Genomic DNA, 24784 nt, shown 5'->3' with positions numbered 1-24784 from the left:
GTCCGGGATTTCCCCCCGGTCGGCTATTTATAGATAGAAAAGCAGTGGCCAAGCGGACCCGGCCCAGCTCGGGCCCCAGCAGTGCCATCCAGGCTCGGGCCCCAGCACCCTCGGCCCGGACCCGGCCCGGCTCGGGCCCCAGTACCCCTGGCCCGGACCCGGCCCGGCTCGGGCCCCAGCAGCGCCGGCCGAGCACCTCTGGCCCAGCCCCAAGCCCCACAACCCCGTCCGGAGCGCAGCCCGATTCCTGGGCTCTTTAAAGCTGGCCCTGGTCAGGAGACAGGGAGGGGGGGTTGGATGGATCGGGAGTTTGGGGGGGGGGCTGTCAGGGGCGCAAGGGTGTGGAGAGGGGTTGGGACAGTCAGGGACAGGGAGCGGGGGGCATTAGATGGGTCTGGGGGGGCTGTCAGGGGGGCAGGGGTGTGGAGAGGGGTTGGGACAGTCAGGGACAGGGAGCGGGGGGCATTAGATGGGTCTGGGGGGGCTGTCAGGGGGGCAGGGGTGTGGAGAGGGGTTGGGACAGTCAGGGACAGGGAGCGGGGGGCATTAGATGGGTCTGGGGGGGCTGTCAGGGGGGCAGGGGTGTGGAGAGGGGTTGGGACAGTCAGGGACAGGGAGCGGGGGGCATTAGATGGGTCTGGGGGGGCTGTCAGGGAGGCAGGCGTGTGGGGAGGGGTTGGGACAGTCAGGGACAGGGAGCAGGGGGGGTTAGATGGGTCTGGGGTTCTGGGGGGGCTGTCAGGGGGCAGGGATGTGGAGAGGGGTCGAGGCAGGTAGATAGCAGAGGGGGTTGGATGGGTCAGGAGTTCTGGGGGTCCTGTCGGGGGCAGGGAGCAGTTGGATAGGGCATGGGAGTCCCCGGGGGTCTGTCTGGGGGCAGGGATGTGAATATGGGGTGGGAGTGTGGATAAGGGTCGCGGCAGTCAGGGGACAGGTAGAGTCGTAGGGCATTCTCAGGAGGGGGCAGTCAGGGGACAAGAAGCAGGGGGGCTTAGATAAGCGGTGGGGTCCTAGGGGGCAGTTAGTGGCAGGGGTCCCAGGAGGGGGCAGTCAGGGGACAAGGAGCGGAGGGGCTGGGGGTTATGAGGGGGGCAAGCGGGGTGGGAAGTGGGAGGGAGTGGATGGGGTTGGGGCAGGAGCGGGGCTAGAGCAGGACTCCTCCCCCCCCCAGTGTCCTCTTTTTTGCTTGTAGAAATATGGTAACCCTAGGCTGAACAGGTCACAACGGGTCCGCGGCTTGCTCGCCGGCCTTCTCCCTGCGCGCGCCCAGCCGCAGAGCGAGCCGGCGGCACCACACAGGCAGGGCCGGGACAGCCTCCAGTGGCATTGATCGCGCACGAGAACCCCGCCATCCAGCGGGTGTGCAAGCCCCGCCCACTTCCGATAGCCCCGCCCGCTACACGACACCCCGCCCCCTCCTCGTCTCATTGGGCCCCAACTGCAGCCCGCCGGATCCGCCGCCGTTCGAGCGGGAGCCGCTGAGCCAGGCTCACTGGAACCCCGAGGCGCGGCGCTTCCCGCTCTGCTCCGGCTGCACGGTCTGAGGCAGCGCCCGGCCCTCCGCGCTGCTCGGCGCCCTTATGCGCAGCGGCGTGCGCCTGGGACGGGGGGCAGGGTTGTGGCTGGCCTGGGGGAGCTGTCCTTGACTCTGTGTGGCCCTGGGATGGGAATAATACAGCTAAACTCCCCCAAGTTCTGGGGCTGAAACGACTCCTGTAGAAAAGTGTGTTATTCTCCCCCCGGTATAGTGCCTGCGGAAAAGGCACAACGTAGCTCAGAAGCATTGTCAGTGCTCCTCTGTTGGCCTGATGATGTTGTGTACCAAGTGTTGTTAATAAGCAAATGCTAAGTGTGGTGAAACAAAAGGCACCTGAACTAAGTCCTACACAGAGCGTTTCAGCCTTGACAGTCAGCAGAATTAATTGCAGTTTCGATATTTACTTTCTTCCAGAACTGTTGATATTTGCCTTGGGACATACTGAATCTGTAAACGATACTTTAATACGGGGTGAGTATTTGTGTATTTATACATATAAAGTGGAGCTTATGCTGTTGGTTTTGTCTATGCATGCTATGTAAAGTAAAAACTTGCTGCACCGCCCCATGACGTGATAGATTTGTTAACTGTGGATCTACGAATTTACTGTAATCCTTTTTTATAGACCTGCTCCTGTTTCATTATTTGTACATGTGTATTAGGAAGACTACCCTTATAGCCTAAGTCTGTTGTTCCTTAATGTAGGCTCTCTTCGACATTTTCCTTTTACTGCAATGAAGCCTGAAAGTCTTATGATTCTTTATGAGGATGACTCTGTAGAGGTGCACTATATAGATGGATCCAGACTGCTTCTTTCTCCCTGTGGCTCTGAATTCCTTTTTGAAAAGGCACTTCCTGTCTCTGCCCATCCTCTGCAGCCAGCTGAAAGGATTCGCCAAAGGACTCAGTTTGTTATTAGTACCTACCGAGTACGTGAGTTAAATTTCTTTTTCTATTCTATCTCCAAATAGAGCAAAAATAAAGGAGAGGAGCAGGTGGGATAAGAAGGTAGTACCAAGGCATATTTTTATTCCTTCCATTGTAGCAGCAAACAACATAAAAATTTTATAAAAAAAGGTAGTTGAAATACTGAATGAACTGCCAGTGTTAGCAATCAAAGTAAACATTGTCAGTCAGCTAACATGTTCTTCTCAAATGTATAGAAGCCCATTGTGGATGGACAATATATCTGGCCCTTAGTATTCCGAAAGGCTATGTAGACACCTTAATGTTGATTGGTAGTTCATACAGTGCCTTTGCATTTGGTAGTTCATACAGTGCCTCTGCATTGTAGAGAAATTGTGCTGGCATTGTTGGTTATCAGTATACAAATGATGCTGAATTATAAATCACTATTTTCCTCTCAAAAAGAGGAGATAAAGCAACACTGAAATGTTCCCACTGCGTAGCCAGTTCTATGATAATATGTCTCATACCCTTTCCTCAGGAGCAACTTCTACGAGCAGTAGATTTCCGGAACCAGTTTTGTAGTTCCTTGTATTTACCTTCAAGTATCATACCTTCTGAAAGGAAAAATGTAAGTTTTACGTACCTGATAATATTTTTGCAAAATAAACTTCAGTGAGAGTCTGATTCAGTGATTTATTTTATTTATTTATTTTGTTTTACTTTCCTTGTATGTGGGGATTTTTTAAGTTCTGTAAAATGCAGTTTGGTTGGTAAATTAGGTTTAGAAAATTTTGATTTTCAAGTTACATAAGAAGAACATAAGAACGGCCATATTGGGTCAGACCAATGGTCCATCTAGCCCAGGGGTAGGCAACCTATGGCACGCGTGCCGAAGGCGGCACACGGGCTGATTTTCAGTGGCACTCACACTGCCTAGTCCTGGCCACGGGTCCGGGGGGCTCTGCATTTTAATTTAATTTTAAATGAAGCTTCTTAAACATTTTAATAACCTTATTTACTTTGCATACAACAATAGTTTAGTTCTATATTATAGACTTATAGAAAGAGACCTTCTAAAAATGTTAACATGTATTACTGGCACGCGAAACCTTAAATTAGAGTGAATAAATGAAGACTTGGCACACCACTCCTGAAAGGTTGCCGACCCCTGATCTAGCCCAATATCCTGTCTTCCGACAGTGGCCAATGCAAGGTGCTTCAGAGGGAATGAATAGAACAAGTAATCCATCCGGGAAATAAGGATGGAAACTATTTTATTTAATGTATTTGGTTTGGTAAAAGCACCCAATATTAAAATGATGGGCACAGTGGAAAAAGTTATACAAGAATGTAAATTGAAGCAAGTTGAAGAATGTAAGTTGTACTTGTATGTAGCTAGGTAGTTGAGGTGTAACTGATCTAACATCAAATTTTGACACCTTTTTTGCAAATAGGTTTAATAAGTATGGTTTCAGGTACCTCTGAAATGTGATACCATAAAAGGTCTAAATTCATTATTATATTTTAAAATTTCCTTCGGGAATATATTCTAGACACTTTCCAAAAGAGATCCACATCACTAAATCACCAAAGCTGCTCCCCTGTTGGTAAAATTGGAAGGATTAGATTTTTTTTTTTAAATGTTGATTTCACTGTACACAAACTGAAATAAACATTTCTATCAATCATAATTGAAATTTACAAAAGGCAAAGTTTAAAAAAAAATGCCACTTGAGAACTTTGATTAAAGGATAATTACTTTGTATATTTGACGTGATGTTGAAAAATGTGTTTTTAACGGTTAAAAAGCTTTAATTTTTTTGAGTCCCAGCATCTACTGTTATTAAATAACTATTGTCTGACCTCCCTCCCTATAATTTTGCACAATTGTGAAAATTTAAATGGATAAAAAATTGCTAAAAATTAACTAACTCTAGCCATTGAAATTATTTAAAAAAAAAAAAAATCAAATTCTGCCAAGCCTACTTGTTGGCAATCTCAACAGAGAGGACAAGGATTAAATGAGCCTGAGCATAGTAACTAAATTACTCCTTTAGCACTGAGTATGGTTCTGCTAGAACAGGTAGAGGCACACTTGAGAAGTGAAGTGAGATGTCTTATTTTATAGATAAATAGGAACATTCACTCTTCACCACTGTCACCTTTCAGAAGAACTAAATTCACTTAAAATAGATTCTACTACCTTCTGTTCATTTCCCTCTTTTTAGATTCTTCTCTCTGATATCTCAGAAATCAATTGGCCTAGCCCCAGTGTTACTGATGCAGCAGAATGTATGGATAATGGCAGTGTAAAAATCTCATCCTTAGATGGTCATGCTTATCTCTGCATGTCAGAACTGCAGCAAGAGTTTACAGTGGAGTTTTTATGCAAAGTAAGCCAAAAGTGTGCTGCGTCTTCATCTTTCTCTGAAAAAAACAGCAATAATCAAAACAAAGGTCAGCATGGAAAATCAAGCAGAAGTTTTATCTCAGAAATGTTTCCTAAACAAATGAGAATGGAGAATAAGAAAGAGGAACATTGCTGGACTATAAACAAATGCAGGGAACTGGACAAATCAAAAGGCTATTTAAACCAAATAAAAGGACAAGATGAGGCCCCATTGTCTCTTACATGCTGTTCATCTGAATACGTGTGGGTTATGCAGCGCTGGTCTGTTTCCTCATATCCAGAAGAATGGAAATACCCTTTGTCCTTGGCATTAATATTCCACCAATTGCACATTGATAACATATGTAAAACATATGTGGAGAATAAATGCACTAGAAATGGAACTGCAGGATCTGATGCTTTAAAGGAAAGTGAAAAAACAAAGGCAGTTTCTCATTTGCCTAGAGCTTTGCCACTCAGCTGTAGTGCACCACACCTACACAGGTAACAGGAAATTTGTTTGCTTTTTAGTTTTGTGCAATATATTTTACAGTTCCGAAGATCTGAATGTCAGCTCTTCAATAGCCTGATTGACTATTAACCATCATAAATGTCTATTTAAAATAAAATGTGTAACAAACACACTTTTCTTACGAACTTCATGAAATGTGGTGTTCATAAGACCAGCAATACATAAACTGGTGTAAGAAATTGTAATAGTAATCTGAAGAAAAATGCTAAGCTGTAATATTTGGTATATTGTGGAGAGAGAACCTCTAATTAGACAAATATGCAAGTAACAGTAATGGGGATATTGAAAAAACACATTACAACTACTTTGGGTTTTGGGAAAATAATGCTTGGGAAATTTGCCAGTGGCATGGGCTACTTTTTTTTAAAAACTGTATCTTCAGAAAAAGGAAGTGGATAAGGTGTGTGTGTTTTATGTTCGTTTGTACACATCCATTCTTGTTGTCTGTTCACAAAAACATGATTCATATTTGATTATAAGTGACTTGTTCCATATAAAGTATGAGAGGGAAAGTACAGCTATAACTTAGAAAGTCAGGTTAAATGGTAATAATTGAGCAGACTGAGTTTCCTTGAAACAAATTTTTTAAGGGTCACAAAGTTTGAACACTGTCTCTCACACCAGTTTACTCTGAGACCTTTCATTGACTGAAGAATAACTTCTTGGCTAGTTGGGTGGTTCTCAGTTCATCCATTTGCAGTTCCTGAATATGCGCTGCTTTTTTATGTGAGTTGAGTATTGCATTTTTATAATATTTTATCAAAAATTAAGCAAGTTATGCGAAGATTTCCCTGGCTGCTTTGAACAGTGCAAAATATTAATAATAATACTGATAAACTGCAAACTTACTGCAGCTTTTCTGTCTTTTACTTTTGCCCAGGTGGAGTTTCTGTGACTTCTTTCTACAGAGGAAGCAAGACAATGAACATAATTCATGCCCTCTACTAATAAAAATTGTTTGGTGCCAGGGTATTATTTACAGGTAAGAAACAAATAATTTGTTCACTTTTGGAAGCTTGTGCACTTCTATGGGAATTAGACTTTTAAAAAATTAAATTTCCAGATTCAAATATCTATTTTACATGTTTTTGCTGTATTTATCAGGGTTCATTACTCTGAAATAAAACTTCATAGACTGTGACTTGGCCATTGTGGTATTAGCTTGGGAGTAAACGTTTGTCACTGAATTGAAAAATGTTTTATTCAATCATTCTTTAATTACATGAACTTTAAAAAGGTGCTTCAGAATTTCTTGTCTTTGAAAATTCTGAGGTGGGTATATATTGTACAAATAAAGTTAGGACTCTGAAGCCACATTTAAAACTCCTAAATAAGAGGACTGTTTGGGTTTTTTTGGAGGGGGGAGTATTGAGCTCCTGTAGCTCCTATGGACAGCTGCCAGAGTTAAGGAGTTTGGCTCCTCTGAAAATTTATGCTGCTTGTTTAGGGCTAATTTCAGGCAGCCAAGTTTTAATATGTTGGTCCCAGTTTCTAAATGAATCCAGATTTCACAATCAGCCAAATTCTACTATGGATTAATTGTATAGCTATATATGCAAAACATTTAAAATAGGGCTGTCGATTAATCGCAGTCAACTCATGCGATTAACTAAAAAAAAAATCGCGATTTAAAAAATTAATCGTGATTGTTAAACAATAGAATACCAATTGAAATTTATTAAATATTTTGGATGTTTTTCTACATTTGAATATACATTGTATTCTGTGTTGTAATTGAAATCAAAGTGTATATTTGATTATAAATATTTGCACTGTAAAATGATAAACAAAAGAAATAATATTTTTCAATTCACCTCATACAAGTATTGTAGTGCAATCTTTTTTGTGAAAGTGCAACTTACAAATGTAGGTTGGGTTTTTTGTTACATAACCACTCAAAAACAAAACCATGTAAAACTTCAGAGCCTACAAGTCCTCAGTCCTACTTCTTGTTCAGCCAATTGCTAACACAAACAAGTTTGTTTACATTTACAGGAGATAATGCTGTGCTCTTCTTATTTACAATGTCACCAGAAAGTGAGAACAGGCATTCTCATGGCACTGTTGTAGCCAGCGTCGCAAGGTATTTATGTGCCAGATATGCTGAACATTCATTTGTCCCCTTCATGCTTTGGCCACCATCCCAGAGGACATGCATCCATGCTGATGATGCTTATTTAAAAAATAATGCATTAATTAAATTTGTGACTGAACTCCTTGGGGGAGAATTGTATGTTCCCAGCTCTGTTTTATCCACATTCTGCCATATATTTCATGTTATAGCAGCGCATGTTGTTCATTTTAAGAACACTTTCACTGCAGATTGGACAAAATGCAAAGAAGGCATCAGTGTGAGATTTCTAAAGATAGCTACAGCACTCGACCCAAGGCTTAAGAATCTGAAGTGCCTTCCAAAATCTGAGAGGGACGAGGTGTGGAGCATGCTTTCAGAGGTCTTAAAAGAACAACACTCCAATGCGGAAACTACGGAACCCAAACCACCTTCTGCTGGTGACATCTGACTCGGGTAATGAAAATCAACATGCGTCGGTCCGCACTGGTTTGGATTGTTATCAAGCAGAACCCTATGATGGTGGTTGAAGCACTAAGGGACATATGAATCTTTAGCACTTCTGGCATGTAAATATCTTGCAACGCTGGCTACAACAGTGCCATGTGAATGCCTGTTCTCACTTTCAGATGACATTGTAAACAAAAAGTGGGCAGCATTATCTCCTGCAAATGTAAATGAACTTGTTTGTCTGAGTGATTGGCTGAACAAGTAGGACTGAGTGGACTTGCAGACTCTAAAGTTTTACATTGGTTTATTTTAGAATACAGGGTTTTTTTGTACATAATTCTACATTTGTGAGTTCAACTTTCATGATAAAGAGATTGTACTGTAGTACTTGTATTAGGTAAATTGAAAAATACTATTTCTTTTGTTTTTTTTATAGTGTAAATACTTGTAATCAAAAATAAATATAAAGTGAGCACTGTACACTTTGTATTCTGTGTTGTAATTGAAATCAATATATTTGAAAATGTAGAAAACATCCAAACATATTTAAATGGTATCCTATTATTATTTATCAGTGTGATTAATCGCAATTAATTTTTTTTAATTGCTTGACAGCCCTAATTTTAAAGTAAGGGCTTGTCTACACTGGCAAGTTTTGTCACCACAACCTGCCTTTTGGTGACAAAACAGCAAGAGTGTACACACTACAGTGGGACTTTTGTCACAAAAAACATCCAGTTTTGGCGACAACAACTTCCACCCCTACGAGAGACTTTTCCCCTCTCGTTATTGTTGACAAAGAACCACTGTAGACACTGCTGATTTTGTCGACAGAACTGTCTTCCGCCAGTATCCCACAATCAGGGCCGGCTCCAGGCACCAGCACAGCAAGCAGGTGCTTGGGGCGGCCAAGGGGAAGGGGCTATTCGGTGGCGGGTCCCTCGGTCCCTCTCGGAGGGAAGGACCTGTCGCCGAAGTGCTGCCGAAGAAGAAAGCGGCGCGGTGGAGCTGCCGCCGAAGTGCGGCTGATCACGGCTCTCTTCCCCCTCATCCCCCCCCCCCCCCGGCCTGCTTGGGGTGGCAAAAACCCTGGAGCCGGCCCTGCCCACAATGCCTGCCTTGATTGCTCTCCTCAGTGTTTTGATCTCTGCTGCCCTGCAGGCGTGTGCCCCTCCCTTTCAAAGCTCCAGGAAGTATCTGTGTGCTGCTCCCTTTGGGGAACAAACAAAGAGCAAATTGCTGGAATGCTCCTGTTCTGCCCGGCACTAGGAACACAGCGGGGTAGGCAGACTGCTGCTGCGGGGGGGAGGGGTACAGACTGCTGTACTGCTTTGCCATTCTTCAGCATGGAGAGCTCACAGAGCTGCTCATGATGCTGCTCTCGGCAGCTGAGGGGGCTGTGACAGAACTGGGGGAGAATCCCAAGATGCATAGCGATCAGCTCTTCCTTCCCACAACACTGCACTGTGGGATACATACCCACGGTGCATTGCTCACCCTGTCGATGATGGTGTCTCCAATGTGGACGTGATCTGTCGACAGAGGGAGCAAGTGTGAACACCCTGTGGCAATTTTTGTTTTGTCGACTTTTGGGTGTCGACATAAGTTTTGTCAACAAACTTGATCGTGTAGACAAGCTCTTTGATTATTTAAATGCTTTCACATTTGCTGTTTAACTGTTTTGTTTGAAAATAGAACGACGAGTACTTGTGGTACCTTGGAGATTAGCCCACGAAAGCTTATGCTCAAATACATTTGTTAGTCTCTAAGGTGCCACATGTACTCCTCGTTCTTTTTGCTGATACAGACTAACACTGCTACCGCTCTGAAACTTGTTGGAAAAGGTTTCAGTTGTCATCAAGGCACTGAAATGAGAGAATTTGGTATTATGTCCTTCAGAGTAGTATAGTGGGAAAATACTATAAAGCTTCATTCTTTCTCTACAACATCTATTTGTCAAGTGACAGTGAGTGTGAAATATTTTTGAACTTTCCAAATGTTTAACCCACATGTGCAGACTGACTATTAAGACCCCAGTTCTGCAATTCATTCTAAATGTGTTTCCCCGTACCCATGTAAAGCCATTTGGACTTCAGTGGGGCTTTTTGTGGACAGAGTGCAGTGCCCACCCAGATTAAGTTGCAGGATTGGGCCCTGGTCTAGTCATAGATCACATAATATGTGATCATGTAATGAAAAATCCTGTATCATATCAAAATAACTATATGCAAGGAAGAGGTGGTAAGGTTGCTAAGTTAGCATTAAATCTGAGAACTTGTCTAAATGTGGATAAATGTAAAGTAATGCACATTGGAAAAAATAACCCCAACTATACATACAATATGATGGGGGCTAATTTAGCTACAACTAATCAGGAAAGAGATCTTGGATAGTTCTCTGAAGACGTCCATGCAGTGTGCAGCAGCAGTCAAAAAAGCAAACAGGAAGGATGTTAGGAATCATTTAAAAAAGGATAGATGAGGCCAATGAGAGCAGCGGGTAGCAGCGGCCAGTATGTCCCTCGGCCTGCGCCGCTTCCAGCAGCTCCCATTGGCCTGGAGCAGCGAACCGTGGCCAGTGGGAGCCGTGATCGGCTGGACCTGTGGACGCGGCATGTAAACAAACCGGCCCGGCCCACCAGGGACTTTCCCTACACAAGCGGCGTCCCAAGTTTGGGAAACACTGGGATAGAGAATAAGACAGAGAATATCTTATTGCCCTTATATAAATCCATGGTATGCCCACATCTTGAATGCTGCGTACAGACATGGTCTCCTCATCTCAAAAAAAATACACTGGCATTAGAAAAGGTTCAGAGAAGGGCAACTAAAATGACTAGGGGTTGGAATGGGTCCCATATGAGGGGAGATTAAAGAGGCTAGGACTTTTCAGCTTGGAAAAGAGGAGACTAAGGGGGGATATGATAGAGGTATATAAAATCATGAATGGTGTGGAGAAAGTAAATAAGGAAAAGTTATGTACTTGTTCCTATGATATAAGAACTAGGGGCCACCAAATGAAATTAATGGGCAGCAGGTTTAAAACAAATAAAAGGAAGTTCTTCTTCACACAGTGCACAGTCAACCTGTGGAACTGCTTGCCTGAGGAGGTTGTGAAGGCTAGGACTATAACAGGGTTTAAAAGAGAACTGGATAAATTCATGGAAGTTGAGTCCATTAAAAGCTATTAGCCAGGAGGGTAAGGAATGGTGTCCCTAGCCTCTGTTTGTCAGAGGGTGGAGATGGATGACAGGAGAGAGATCACTTGATCATTACCTGTTAGGTGCCCCAGAGGGAGTGAACCTGGCATTGGCCACTGTCAGCAGACAGGATACTGTGCTGGATGGACCCTTGGTCTGACCCAGTATGGCCGTTCTTATGTTCACTGCGCAGCTTTTAGCGACAAGTCTGTGTTGACACAGTCTTGTCGCTAAAAGTCAGCGAGTGTGAACGCTCTTTTACGGTATTTTGTCGGCACTTTTGCCGACAAACTACTTCCAGTCCTGAAAGCGGCATAAGCTTGCGTTCACACTGCCGCTTGCATCTGCAAAACTTTTGTCTTTTGCAGTGGGGCTTAAGTACCCACGAAAGACACAAGTTTTGGCGACAACTGTGCAGTGTAGACACACCCTGAATTTCCTGCCTCTTGCGGGGTTTAATCAGAACTTCCCCCTAATGTGGACATACATCTCACGCCTCCATCATTGCTATATTTCATTTCCAATACCTGTGGGTGAATTGTTTTTATGGGATAGCTACTTATATTTAGGGCTCTCTGTTTTTAAAATAATTGGATAGTTCTAAGCTTCCTTTTTAAAGGGAAAAATAAAAAAATAAGCAATAAGAATACTGTTTGGAGAAACAAGGAAATAACTTTTCACATGGAGTCTTTGGTGAAAGGATGTGTATTCACATCTAGTAAATTACCATTTTTTTCCCCTTTAACTGGCAATACTGATAGTTGTTAACTCCTTTTGTGTTCTGTCTTCTGATCTCTTAGGCTTATCCATGATATTGAAAACTTTATAGAAATTTATCCTGGAGATGGATCAGTTTTCAAGTCAGAAGGAGCATTTTTGGGAAACTATTTTACACATTATTCTGTTCACAAAGAAACAAGACAGGTGGGAATTGCACTACTTAAAAAACCCAAACTGTTTTACTACTTGAATGCTACTCTAATTTTCCATTTGAGGTTATCAGCATATTTCACTTGAAGACACTGCTATAACAGGACAGTTTGTACTAAGACATTGTTGTAGTTTAAGTCACACTTTAGTATTTTGCATAATAGCTTCTCTGAAGATTTTTCAATAATGTATTTTTATCACTTGTGAATTAGAGAAAAATCTGGTTAGAATATTTATCTCAAACTCAAGAAAGTAGGTATTGTGATCCCATATTCCCCATTTTTCTCTTAGAATTTTTCCCTTTTAAAAACTTCATTTTTGAAAGTGGTTTTTTTTTTTTAATGGCATCAAAGGTCCAGATGTCAGTTTTAAGTGGTAGCTCTCAGTTCTTAAGCTGTCTTACTACATTCTGATCTCCTTTAATAAAACAAGACAAATAAAAGAGGCAGTGTGGTGCAGTGGATGGGACCCAGCAGACCTGGGTTCTGCTCCTTGCTCTGCGACTGACCTAGTTAACTTTGGACAAGTCTCTTCACCTCTCTCTCTGTTTTCCCTCTCACCTTTTCTTTCTTATCTATTTATTTCATGCTCTTTGGGGCAGAGCCTGTCTCAAGTATTAGCACAATGGGTTTGGGGATATCCGGATTTTTAGCTGGTGCTACCATACTATAAATAACAAAGAACAGAAAATATAGGAAAATATAGCTTGTGTGTCTAGGATGGAGTTCAGTTGCTAATTGACCACAGGTGGCACAGCAAATTACTGAGTTGGCAACTGCAGACTCAGTAAAACCTCCATAGTGAATCAGTTTCTAAGATGGTCACAGCAGAGTGTTGCAAAGTGTAACTTGTTCTGGCTGTCTAAACCAGGCTCTTAAAATGAGGCACTTGAATGGGGGTGGGATGGAAATTGACTCAGAGGTGTGTGTGGATAACAACCTTATGTTCACATATTAAGAGTTGCTAAGAACACAGAACCAAACATAACTATTTCTAGGGCTATCTCCTTACTTGGTCTGGTCAGAATATCTTTCAAAATCAGATAGGGATTGCAACTACTTTGGAGGACAGGGTCATAATTCAAAATGATCTGGACAAATTGGAGAAATGGTCTGAGGTAAACAGGATGAAGTTTAACAAAGACAAATGCAAAGTGCTCCACTTAGGAAGGAAAAATCAATTTCACACATACAGAATGGGAAAAGACTGTCTAGGAAGGAGTACGGCAGAAAGGGATCTAGGGGTTATAGTGGACCACAAGCTAAATATGAGTCAACAGTGTGATGCTGTTGCAAAAAAAGCAAACATGATTCTGGGATGCATTAACAGGTGTGTTGTGAGCAAGACACGAGAAGTCATTCTTCCGCTCTACTCTGCTCTGGTTAGACCTCAGCTGGAGTATTGTGTCCAGTTCTGGGCGCCGCATTTTAAAAAAGATGTGGAGAAATTGGAAAGGGTCCAAAGAAGAGCAACAAGAATGATTAAAGGTCTTGAGAACATGACCTATGAAGGAAGGCTGAAAGAATTGGGTTTGTTTAGTTTGGAAAAGAGAAGACTGAGAGGGGACATGATAGCAGTTTTCAGGTATCTAAAAGGGTGTCATAAGGAGGAGGGAGAGAACCTGTTCACCTTAGCCTCTAAGGATAGAACCAGAAACAATGGGTTTAAACTGCAGCAAGGGAGGGCTAGGTTGGACATTAGGAAAAAGTTCCTAACTGTCAGGGTGGTTAAACACTGGAACAAATTGCCTAGGGAGGTTGTGGAATCTCCGTCTCTGGAGATATTTAAGAGTAGGTTAGATAAATGTCTATCAGGGATGGTCTAGACAGTATTTGGTCCTGCCATGCGGGCAGGGGACTGGACTCGATGACCTCTCGAGGTCCCTTCCAGTCCTATAATCTATGAATCTATGAATAATAGCATCACAGCTGGGCCTTGGTGAAAGGCCTTGGTTCAAGGGGATGACCATGACATGATATTTGTTTGAGGTGGGAGGAGGCATCACCACCACCATGCTGAATAAGATGTCTAGTGTGCCTCAAAAGAACCATTCAAAATATGGGCGGCAACCTTCAAAATCTTTTTATTCTATCAAAATACATTTCTAATGATCCATAGAGGGGATATGGCTTTGTTTTAAGATTTAGGTGCATTGTCATGATAGTTTTGTAACCTCACCAGATCAAGGTATATTCATTCACTTTGTTTATATTTTCTTTGACTGTTTCCTGTTTTCTCTCAACATTTTATTTAACATGTTGACAAGGTAAAATGACTCTCCTGCCATCTTTCAACCACTTTGGATAGTTTAAGTATTTAAAGCAGGGTAAAGTTCCACACAACAGGCCTCAAAACTGGTTTATTACTTGGATTAGCGTCACATTTACAGATAGTAGGCCAAAATCTGCCCTCTCATAAAAGTACTCCGTTCCTGTTTAGTCTGTGCAAGTTTTATACTTAGGTCTGAGTGTAGAATGTGGCCTAATGAATATGACTGCCCTTTAGCTTTGAAAGGATATTCTTATTCGTCCTTCAGCGCAAACATGCTGCTATAACAGTTCACTGGGCGAAGGAATGCCCAAAACTAGATATCTTGCTAGTTCTTAAATACCACAATATCTATAAATAACTCCTCTATTTTCTGTTATGTTCTAGAGAGAAGAAAAAATGTATTCAGCAAACAGTCTGCCTCCTGATACACCAGAAAGTCCATACTCCATCTGTTCCATTATTACCCAGGCAACCAGGTGAATTATTCATTTTTGTTATATTAATTGCTCTAGCCTTTGGAAGGGCATTCAGTAACAAAGATGACAAATAATGATTACCATGTTGTTCTAGTTAGACTTCAACTATAGCTGTGAGTATAAGAAATAAATCAGTTATTTATATCAACAGTATCAGAAAAATATATAAGCATAATGAAATAGGTTACAAAATAGACCCTTAACAATAACTGTGTAAATGAAGCTACGGCAAGTATTTGTGCAGTGCAGCATAATAATATAATAAAAATAATGTTTTCTGCATATGAGATGTATTTTTTTCCTTCTCAGAATTCTCCAATACTGTTACAAGACTAAACTTTCATTAACCCATAATTACAATATCTGCTGCTGGAGAATGGTATGTAACTGAAGACTTGTAATTATGTTAACACTTGAAATGTTAGCATGTGTTTAGTAGGGTCTATAGACAACAGCTTCTGGGAAAGAGAGACGTGATGTTGGAATTAGTAATATTTGAAATTAATAATATTGATATGGGAAACCACCAAACACTAATTTAGCCATAAATTCCTTTATTAAATCCAAAGGCCAAATGGTATTGATACCGTTGCTCTAAACATGCCTAAAAAGCCTAACTAATAAGCAACTTATATGTCACAGTATAAAACATCTATAAGCATTTGATCGAGATACTTACTTACAAATGAGCTAAACCTGTGGGTGCTTAGACGCATCTAGGTCAGCTTCAATGTGGTCAGGCAGGTATTAGCAATGAAGTAAGAGTTTACTTTTTATACCCTTTTTAACAAACAGGTAATGTCATTGTCAATTACTGACTTCAGCTAAAAACCAATCTGAGACAATTAACCCTTCTTTCCAGTCTTAATCCAGATAAGATCTACAGCCTCCTTTCTTCCCAAGGCCTTCCCTTTCGTAACTTCTCCCTCCCACCCCCAAGCAGAACTAAATGGCTAAATTTATGGGAAGATTTGGACTTGTTTCTTTTAAGACAGTTTTTCTTTGTCTTGTTACTACAGCTCTTTATTTTATTAGTTACTTTTGAAACCATACATCGGGGTGGGCAAACTTTTTGGCCCGAAGGCCACATCTGTATAGAAATTGTATGGCAGGTCATGAATGCTCACGACATTTGGATTGGGGTGTGGGAGAGGGTGAGGCTGGGGGTGCAAACTCAGGGCTGGGGCTGGGGATGAGGTGTTTGGGGTGCAGGAGGGTATTCTAGGCTAGGACAGAGGGGTTCAGGGCTGGGGAAGGGGGTTGGGCCACGGGGGGGGGGTGGCTCAGGGGTGCAGACTCCAGGTAGTGCTTACCTCAAGCAGCTCCTGGAAGCAGCTTCATGTCCCCCCTCCGGCTCCTACGCAGAGGTGTGGCCAGACAGCTCTGCTGCGTGCTGCCCTGTCTGCAGGCGCTGCCCCTGCAGCTCCCATTGGCCACAGTTCCTGGCCAATGGGAGCTGCGGGGGCGGTGCTTGGGGCAGGGCAGCGTGCGGAGTGGAGCCCCCCGTCTGCCCCTATGCATAAGAGTCGGAGGGGGGACATGCCACTGCTTCCAGGAGCCGAGTGGAGTGGCCCCCAGTCCTGCTCCCTGGCTGGAGCACTGGAGCGGGACAAGCCCCAGACCCCACTCCCCAGCGGGAGTTTGAGGGCCAGATTAAAACAGCTGGAAGGCCAGATGCGGCCCGCGGGCTGTATTTTGCCCACCCCGGTCATACATCCTTCCCACACTACAGTACTAATTATTATTCTCAAGGCCTTTTACTTGATGATTGGGGGCTTCTTTATAAGACACACACAGAGATATCTATATCTAGTGTTGAAGTCAGGATCATAATCTTTCTTTTACCTTCCTGATTGCTCATTTGTGAAGTGGTGCTCTGCTTCTCCATCCTTTGTTGGTTAAGTCACACCCTTAACCGAATTTAAGATAGCTTTAATTCTTTAATGTTACGTGTATCCTACAGGTGGGTGTAAACTAAGAACAAAGGACTAGCTGGTGGGGCCTGAACCCATTGAATGTAAGGGGATGTCAGCAAATCAGAGAGCAACAAGGCAGGGAAGCAGGTTGCTGGTGTCTCAATAAAAAAAGCTGCACTGTGAATCTGCATACAAATTAAATATTAGTAATGACACAACTTTAAATATAGTAAATTTTATTTTTTCTTGAACACTTGGTTCACATTAGATACCAGGGACAGATGGAAGAGAAATGCTGCCGGTTCCGTTGCATGAAACCGTTATTCCCAATGTGGGAAGACTTGTTGCATATTCAGATAATAAAGTCCATGCTCTGTTTTGTGATGGGATGACCTTGAATATGGTTTGGGATTTCAGCTCTTGCTATGGAAGAACACAGGTAATTCTCAGGAGCAGGGAAATATCTGTTTTTAAAATCTTTCTATCTGAAGGTGGTGTTAGTTAATAAATGTGAAGTCTAGGGAAAATTTTATACTTAGTTCTGATATCCATAAAAAGCAAATTGTGCAGTTGGGGAGCCTCCATCTGCCCTGGGTTTGTAAGTCACATTGGTTATATACTGTGGTTCACTGTCACAAGCTAGTAAATTGGTATTTCATCTAGTTGAAAATCTGATCTTTCCTTGTTTGCCACTGTTGATATATTGCCAATATTTTAACAAGGGGGCTCTCAGAAACTTTTTCTCCTTTATCCTGTAATGACAGCCCTTGTCTCATAACCATAACTAAGGAGAGAGGCACTGGTACTTATACATTTGTTTGCTATTATGTGAATTTTGTTGGAACTGTTTATCCTTGAAAAATATACTAAGTGTATTGGTAGTAAAAGAGAGTGCTCAATTTTTTTTTTTTTTGTAATTTGAAATGGGGGTTGTTGTCTCAGACAATTATCTCCTCTCAGAAAAAGTGTTAAAGTAAAAGGTGGGGTATAACTTCACTTACATTTACAAATTATGGAGTATTACCAACTTGACAAAAATGAGTAAATTACCAAGACTGACTTGAAGTCCTGTTTACACTGGACAAGGAAACCACATTAATTTCCTCTAGCAAGCCATACTTAAGCAAGCTTACTAGGCCAGTGCTGATCATATCTAAAGCATATGAGCTGTAGCTGGTTAGTTCTAGCTGAGAGCATCATTCTTGCTCCTCTAAGAAATTAACAAATATTAAACACATTTCCCAAGCTCACTTATCTTAATTCTTTCAAAAAGGAGAGTCAAAGCTTTTTAGATTAATTTTTGGCATTAAAGCCATCCTTTATCAGCAGATATTCTAATAATGCAATATATGCTTCCTCTGTGATAAGTGACCTGTGGAAATGGGATTCCATATTTATTTTGTAAATTGATTCAGTTTTCAAGTAAAAAAGACTTTTTTTTTTTTTTTTTCCTGAGTGCCAAGTTGCAAACTCAGAGTTGATGGTGGGAGTGAGAGTTGCTATGTGATTTCTAGTTCCAGCATTATTGCTGGTAATAAAAGACTTGCCATTGGAAGTTTAACAATTCCACAGATAATGCTTTAGCTTGGGGGAAGAATCCAACTCACCCTTCTGTAGCTCTGTTGTGTTAGAATGTTGACTGAACTAAAAAGTACTGGGTAGGGGAAGCATCAGCAGATGTGACTCAGTACATGCAGAGTAAGATTTGTTAAGAAATGATGTTTCATTTGTATGAAGTTGCTACTCTTAATAACAGAACTTGAGAATGAAAACAAATCTATAACCTCATTCTCCAGATGAAAGTAGAAGGAATTAAATATTCTGAAAGACTGGACATTTCTTCACATGAGGTCAGACAGGAAGTGAAGGGGTTGAATTTTTCATTATTCTCAGACAGCACATTGAAATCCGTGTTTGGGCAATGTTTGGCACCAGGAACTCCCAGTTGTTGTTTCTATGATCATGCTGCCAGACCACACCTTACATCTATACCAGATACAAATGTTTAAGTGAAGCATTTGCAGATATTTCTTTTTGAACTAGCATATGTTGTTGCTGTTATTTAAAGTAGGTCTACCTCTTTGATTCCACTGCAGAACAATGATGCTCTTTCGTCTTTCTCTTCCAAGATAAATCAAGGTGCTACCACAGGATGGTGTAAAGTAATTTCTCCTGATGGGGCACAGCAGCTAATCCAGATAAACCATCCTGGACTCTATGAAAGGTATAGTTGATACATGGAACAAATTTAACAAATTCAGGAATTCAGTAAAAGTTTTTTGTAAGAAATGTAAATAGTTTAATGTGTTTCTGTAAAATAGACTGTGAAAAAGGTTGTACCTGACTGGCTAGCAAAGATCCAGATTGCACAGCTCAGGGCTTCATCCAGTTAATTTGATGGGATATTCACTTATTAATTTAATCATTTTTCCATCATTCTGAATAATAGCTATTAGGAGTTGAAGCAGAGCCTGTCATCTGGGGGGTTCACTCAAGAGGGACTGGCAAGGGGTCTAACTGTGACGCTTTTAGTTGCCCTCTCTCCCCCTTTCTTTTTTTTTTTTTTTTTTTTTTTTTTTTTTCTCAAATAATGTATCCTAACCAAAAGGGCTAGGGAGAGCACTTGTTCTTTGCTTAGGTATACCCAATATCCACAACTACTTATAGGGTTCAAAAAAGTTGCTTAACTTAAATTCTCTATGAATTATTTTTGTACCAATATTAACGCAAATTTGATCAGATAGCAATTCTTGAATTATTTGAATGTTAATTTTCTTTCATCACTTCCATAAATTTCTTAAGGCTAATTCTACTCACCATGGTGACACAAGTAGTCTAATTCAGTGGTTCTCAAACTGTGGTCTGCAAGCTCCATTCGGGTGATCCACTCTAAGGTGCACACCTGCGCGGCCGCACACAAAAGAATGAAGGGCTACCCACCTAATTAGTGGAGCCGCACAGGTGTGCGGGAGTGGGTGGAATTTGGGACGTGCAGGGGTGCGGCGGCCAGAGAAAGAGGCGACTTTCCACAGCTCCAGGGCTACAGCTGACGGGGAGAGGGCCCTCCTTCCCAGCCTCAGCTCTGTGGCTGGGGAGAGACACCCCTCCTTCACAGCCCCAGCTCGGGGCTGCTGCGGTGGGGGGAGAGTGGGAGAGACACAACTCCCCTCCCCCTCCCTTCCCAGCCCCAGCTCAGGGGCTGCTGCGGCAGGGGAGAGAGGGCACATCCATCGCATTAGAAAGGTAAGACTACTGATATTAAAATATGAGTTGTGTGCTGTTATTTGTAGAACAAATATATGTTAATTATGAAGTTATTTTAATATAGCACTTTTATCCAAAGCACTTTTACAATAGTTAGCTAACGGTACAAACAATATTTGGAAATATCATTAAGTGGTCTGCCGAGACCCTCAGCAATATTCAAGTGGTCCACTGGGAAAAAAAGTTTGAGAACCACTGGTCTAATTGAAGTTAGTGGGACTGCTGTTGTGAGTATGCAAACGAGATAAGCAGGACTTAAGCCCTTAGTTTGCTCATTGGCAGACAGTTGTGTTAATGAAGCAGTTTAACAGAACGTTATTTTTCTAAAATAAAACTTATGTTCTTATCCATTGTTTCTTAGGCTAGATCTACACTATGGAGGGGGGGTCGACCTAAGATACGCAACTTCAGCAACGCGAATAGCATAGCTGAAGTTGCATATTTTAGGTCGACTTACCTGGGTGTGAGGACGGCGGCGAGTTGACCGCTGCTGTTCCCCCGCCGACTCCGCTTCCGCCTCTCGCTGCCGTGGAGTTCCGGAGTCAACGGCAGAGCGATCGGGGATTGATTTTATCGCGTCTACACTAGACGCGATAAATCGATCCCTGATAGATCGATCGCTACCCACTGATCCGACGGGTAGTAAAGACGTGCCCTTAGACAGCTGCTTAGGGTGTTCAGATGCTGTTATGTAATATCTTATATTTATGTAGCTCTTCTCATCATAAAAATTATCCAAGTAACTTGACAAACCGTGCACACCATATATTATACATAACTAACAGAGATTACTTGATCACTGCGATGCAACCAAGTGGACAGCTGGTGCACTTTGCAATATAGGAGTGGGGAAACTGTGGTCAAGGACAACGTATGGCCATAGGCGCCGACTTCCACTGTTCCTAGTGGGTGCTCGACCCCACCCCGGCCCCGCCCCTGCACTGCCCTCACCCCGACCCCATTCCACCCCTTCCCCCAAGTTCCCGCCCCTGCCCTGCCTCTTCTCCACCACCTCCCTTGAGCGCGCCGCATCCCCGCTTCCCCCCCCACCCCCCGGAAAGTCCTAAGAGCTGCCAAACAGCAGTTTGGTGGCGGGAAGCACTGGGAGGTAGGCAGAGGATCGGGGACATGGCACGCTGGGAGGGGGAGGAAGTGAGAGGTGGGGCAGAGCGGGTGGTTAGGGGAGCTTGGCTGCCGGTGGGTGCAGAGCATCTACTAATTATTCCCCGTGGGTGCTTCAGCCCCAGAGCACCCACGGAGTCGGTGCCTATGCCTGTGACAATCTGTATTCTTACAAAAATTCCTGTGGACTCTTTAATATCCATGCAGAGCAGACAGTACCTCAGTTTTAAAGTTGCATTCAAAACACATGCATATTAAAGTGAATGGAACTTCATAATATAGGAGTTCCATGAATTAAGTTTAAGGGCTGAGTTGACCATATAGCATTCAAAACTGGTTTTTGGTTCCAGTGCGTTTGGGCATATCAAATCTGATGCTTTAAACCACTAAGCTGTCTCCAGTATCTAATCTCCTCTTCTGTCACCTGAAACTCTAAAAAGTGCTTTACAAGCAATGCATTAAAAACCACAAGGAACATTACTTTGCATTTAAACATAATTAATATACTCAGTTGTACAGTAAGGTTTTTTCATTTATATGTGGGATTCATAAAAGGACAAATTTCTTCACTGGGTAATCGCTTATTGATTCTGGAGGGTTTCTGGTTTTCCTCTTTTATCAAATACACATAAGAATATCCTGGAGGTTAGCTCTATTCTGTTCCATTCCCTATTCCAGATTTATTGTTTAATGCTGTCAACTTTCTGTTCACATTTAATTAAGGGGTATTTGATCTGAATTATTTTCTTTTTTATGAATTGTATTCTTAATACAGGTACATCAAAACAGTAGTAGCATGGTGCAGAAGTTTGAATGATGATGAGGGAGAGACTCTTCCTGCAACTGAAAGAAACTGGTACTCATCACATATAACTTGCTATTCATAATATAGAAGGAAACCACCAAAGTTTTAAACTCTAAATATGACCTACTACACTTTTTTAAAGATGAAAAATTTAAACCCATTTATATTTTGTGACTCCACATATTTTTATTTTTTTTACAATATATTAAACTATACAAGCAGCTCGTGTTTAAACAGAGGCCTGTTTCCTCATATCTGTTTTCTGTTTCTGTATTGAAACCATAATGCTGAAGCTCTTGCCAAAGCAGAAGACAAAGTCAAAACACTGTTTAATATGTGTTGCAGGATCAAACACAGAAACTGGGCTATGAGAACATAAGAGGAGAATCATTATTAAAAAACAAAATACTTCCTTACTAGCATAGGAAATCCAGAAAATTCTAGTCCCAAAATATATGCTTCCTTGTGATGGTCTACTATAAAAATCTTATCATCAGAAGAACAATGTCGTTTCATATTTTAGATTCTGTGTACACTCCCATCATTTTGGGAAGTGCTCAGATAGCATAGGTAATAAGCACTAAGAACACAGATTATAAATATTTACTTTGAAGAATAGGTGCTGGCTTTGTACTCTTCCTGTTGCTAAAGTTTTTGTTCTAATAGCCGCTATTCTGACCCCACAGGAATGCATCTTGTGCTTCTACAGAATCTGTAACAGTAGTTAAAGGGACTATTTAATCATACTTCTGTCTGAATTATTTTTCTGAACTGTTACAAGTAACATCTAAAATTACTATCTCAGAGATCGTTAAGGAAAAAATCTTTTCTTGTTTGCTTTGAGCACGTCACAGGATTTTATATAAGCAATTTATGTACAGTTCTCCCTTTGTATGTGTGTCTTTTTTTTTTTTTTTTAATAGGGAAATGTGATCACAGCTCCACAGTAACTGGCAGAGGGCTTTAGGTGCAGGTGTAATACTTTGAAAGTACTTCCAACTGACATTTTAAATTAACTAGACTTTTAGCTGTGTCCTTTTTAATTAATATGTAAGCTATTCCATAGCACTGTGCTGATATTTAAGAATACTGGCACACCTATATAATTTGGCATTAAAAAGCTCTATATAGATTGAATTAAAATTGGCGGGGGAGAATATTCTCAAAATAGAGCTCTCATCCTGCAAACAATTGCACATATTTAACTTTATCCACATGAGCAGTTCCATTGACCTCAAAAATATGAAGGGGGAGGAAAAAGCAAATAATTCTTTTACTTGTACAGGCCATCTATAAAACTACATAAGGAAATAAAATCGTAAGGGCAAAAATACACATGAGAAATTTTTCATTATCCTGCTATATAAAAGTTTTAAATCTTCTTTTAACAGGTCTGTTGTTGCTGAACTTGAGAAAATACAAAGATTTAACTGTATCCTTTCAGCAAATATTTCTTTAGCATATTTTGAGTGTTTAATGACCGTGTCCTTTATTCCTTTTATTGTGTAGGTCTCTAATGGTTATTTCTTTTTATATATATATATATATATATTTATTTTTAGTTTCTGCCCAGTTATTTATCCTAGGCATGCTCCCCATGTCACACCACTGGGAACTCCAAAAAATTGGCAGAACATACAGAAATCCTCAGAAGGGAATAGTTCTGTTGTTCAAACTTCTATGTTGTATCTTTTTATTAACCTTTCCTTGTAAAGAGGAGTGATGTATATGCCTTTTGGGATAGATACAAAGTTATCAAGTGCCTCAATTTTGCTCCATTGTTAAGCCAGCTGCAAAAAAACCTGTTACTTCATATACTCAAAACACCATGTAATTACCCCTAAATTTATTTCAGTTTTTTAACATGCATTGTTAATTCCTTTAGACTGCACAATCTGACATCTTCCTTGATGGCTTTTCTTTTAAATACATTTTGATATATACAGGAAAATATTCATTTAATATAGAGATTTGATGGAAATAAGATGCGGAAATATTAAAGAACTTAAACTTATTAGATTTCATAGCTTTATTTATTGGTTGCAGTATGCAGTGGCAAACCACCTAATTGAGAACAATGGTTAAAATATTTTAAAATAATTTCTTTCATTATTAGAGGGGAGACAAAACAGAAATTTCCTTAACAAAGCAACTGCTAGTCTTACTGCAGAACAGCAATGTTCCAAATAAGACTTCGGCTATGAAAAATAATCCATCTCATATTACTGAAAGACGACCAGAAAACAGTTTACCGGAGGATATTGGTGAAAGGAGCATATCAGAGGCTTTGGAAAAAACTTCAAAAGTCATCCAAGATATTGAATCTCTCCTAGCCTCCTCTGGGAAGTGATGCTTGAACAAACACGTGAAAGACCAGCATTATTTAAATGTTTATGGGCTCTATCCTGCAGTCTTGTGTATCAAGTGGGATTTTTGGATGTGCAAGGAATGAAAGATCAGGCCCTAAGAGTTGGAAGCCTGTAATTTTTGTTCTGAATAATTGACACTCTCCTACTGTAACAAAAGAGTTCTAATAACCCATACAGACATACAAAGGATAGAACAGAAATTAGGTATATTTATGTAGTATGGTTCTATTTACAGGTAGTGCTTGAGTAAAAGTGCCACCTTTAATAGAAATTAAAATGACAATGCATGTTTGTAAATTCCAACATGTTTGATGTATATACAGAAATGCTTTAAGCAATTGAGTTACTGGTAAATAACTGACTAGGCTATCATAATCTGGTTAAGCAATTTTTAAATTTGAAAATCTTTTATTTTTAAGAGATCAAAGGAATATTCAAGATGGCCCCTCAACTATTTGTGCTCTATATTTTTACTGTAAAATAGTATTTTAAGAACATTTTGAAAATAAAAAAGTTTCACTAACCCTCATTTGTTTTTCATTTA

General features: G+C 41.1%; 1 protein-coding gene across 4 annotated transcripts; it reads left to right on the top strand.

Annotated features, from left to right (window-relative positions):
• The first annotated feature begins 1426 nt into the window (after positions 1–1426).
• C6H5orf34 (chromosome 6 C5orf34 homolog) lies at positions 1427–24769 on the top strand. Of its 4 annotated transcripts, none has more exons than XM_034774647.1 (14): positions 1427–1723; positions 1952–2008; positions 2243–2466; positions 2985–3074; positions 4675–5339; positions 6248–6349; positions 11888–12011; positions 14673–14764; positions 15074–15143; positions 16949–17119; positions 18777–18904; positions 21842–21922; positions 23263–23303; positions 24031–24769. In XM_034774647.1, exons 3-14 carry the CDS (start codon positions 2272–2274, stop codon positions 24219–24221), a joined length of 1950 nt encoding a protein of 649 aa, XP_034630538.1. In that variant the 5' UTR covers positions 1427–1723; positions 1952–2008; positions 2243–2271; the 3' UTR covers positions 24222–24769. The 4 variants fall into 4 exon arrangements, with proteins under 4 accessions (XP_034630538.1, XP_034630539.1, XP_034630537.1 ...); XM_034774648.1 differs by having other exon boundaries at positions 1432–1538; XM_034774646.1 differs by lacking the exon at positions 1427–1723 and having other exon boundaries at positions 1732–2008; positions 18810–18904.
• Positions 24770–24784: the final 15 nt, after the last annotated feature.

Source organism: Trachemys scripta, chromosome 6 (genome assembly GCF_013100865.1).
Source record: "Trachemys scripta elegans isolate TJP31775 chromosome 6, CAS_Tse_1.0, whole genome shotgun sequence".
Classification (NCBI taxonomy): Eukaryota; Metazoa; Chordata; order Testudines; family Emydidae; genus Trachemys; species Trachemys scripta.
Note: the sequence above shows the minus strand (reverse complement) of the source record. Positions and strands in the feature narration are given on the sequence as shown.

What these genes read in the sequence shown, in the direction of transcription:
- C6H5orf34 (XM_034774645.1), top strand. Translation starts at nt 1,843, where the DNA reads ATGCTAAGTGTGGTGAAACAAAAGGCACCTGAACTAAGTCCTACACAG. An exon ending in AAACGATACTTTAATACGGG is followed by an intron (nt 2,009 to 2,242) that starts GTGAGTATTTGT and finishes TCCTTAATGTAG; the next exon opens with GCTCTCTTCGACATTTTCCT. An exon ending in TGCCAGGGTATTATTTACAG is followed by an intron (nt 6,350 to 11,887) that starts GTAAGAAACAAA and finishes CTGATCTCTTAG; the next exon opens with GCTTATCCATGATATTGAAA.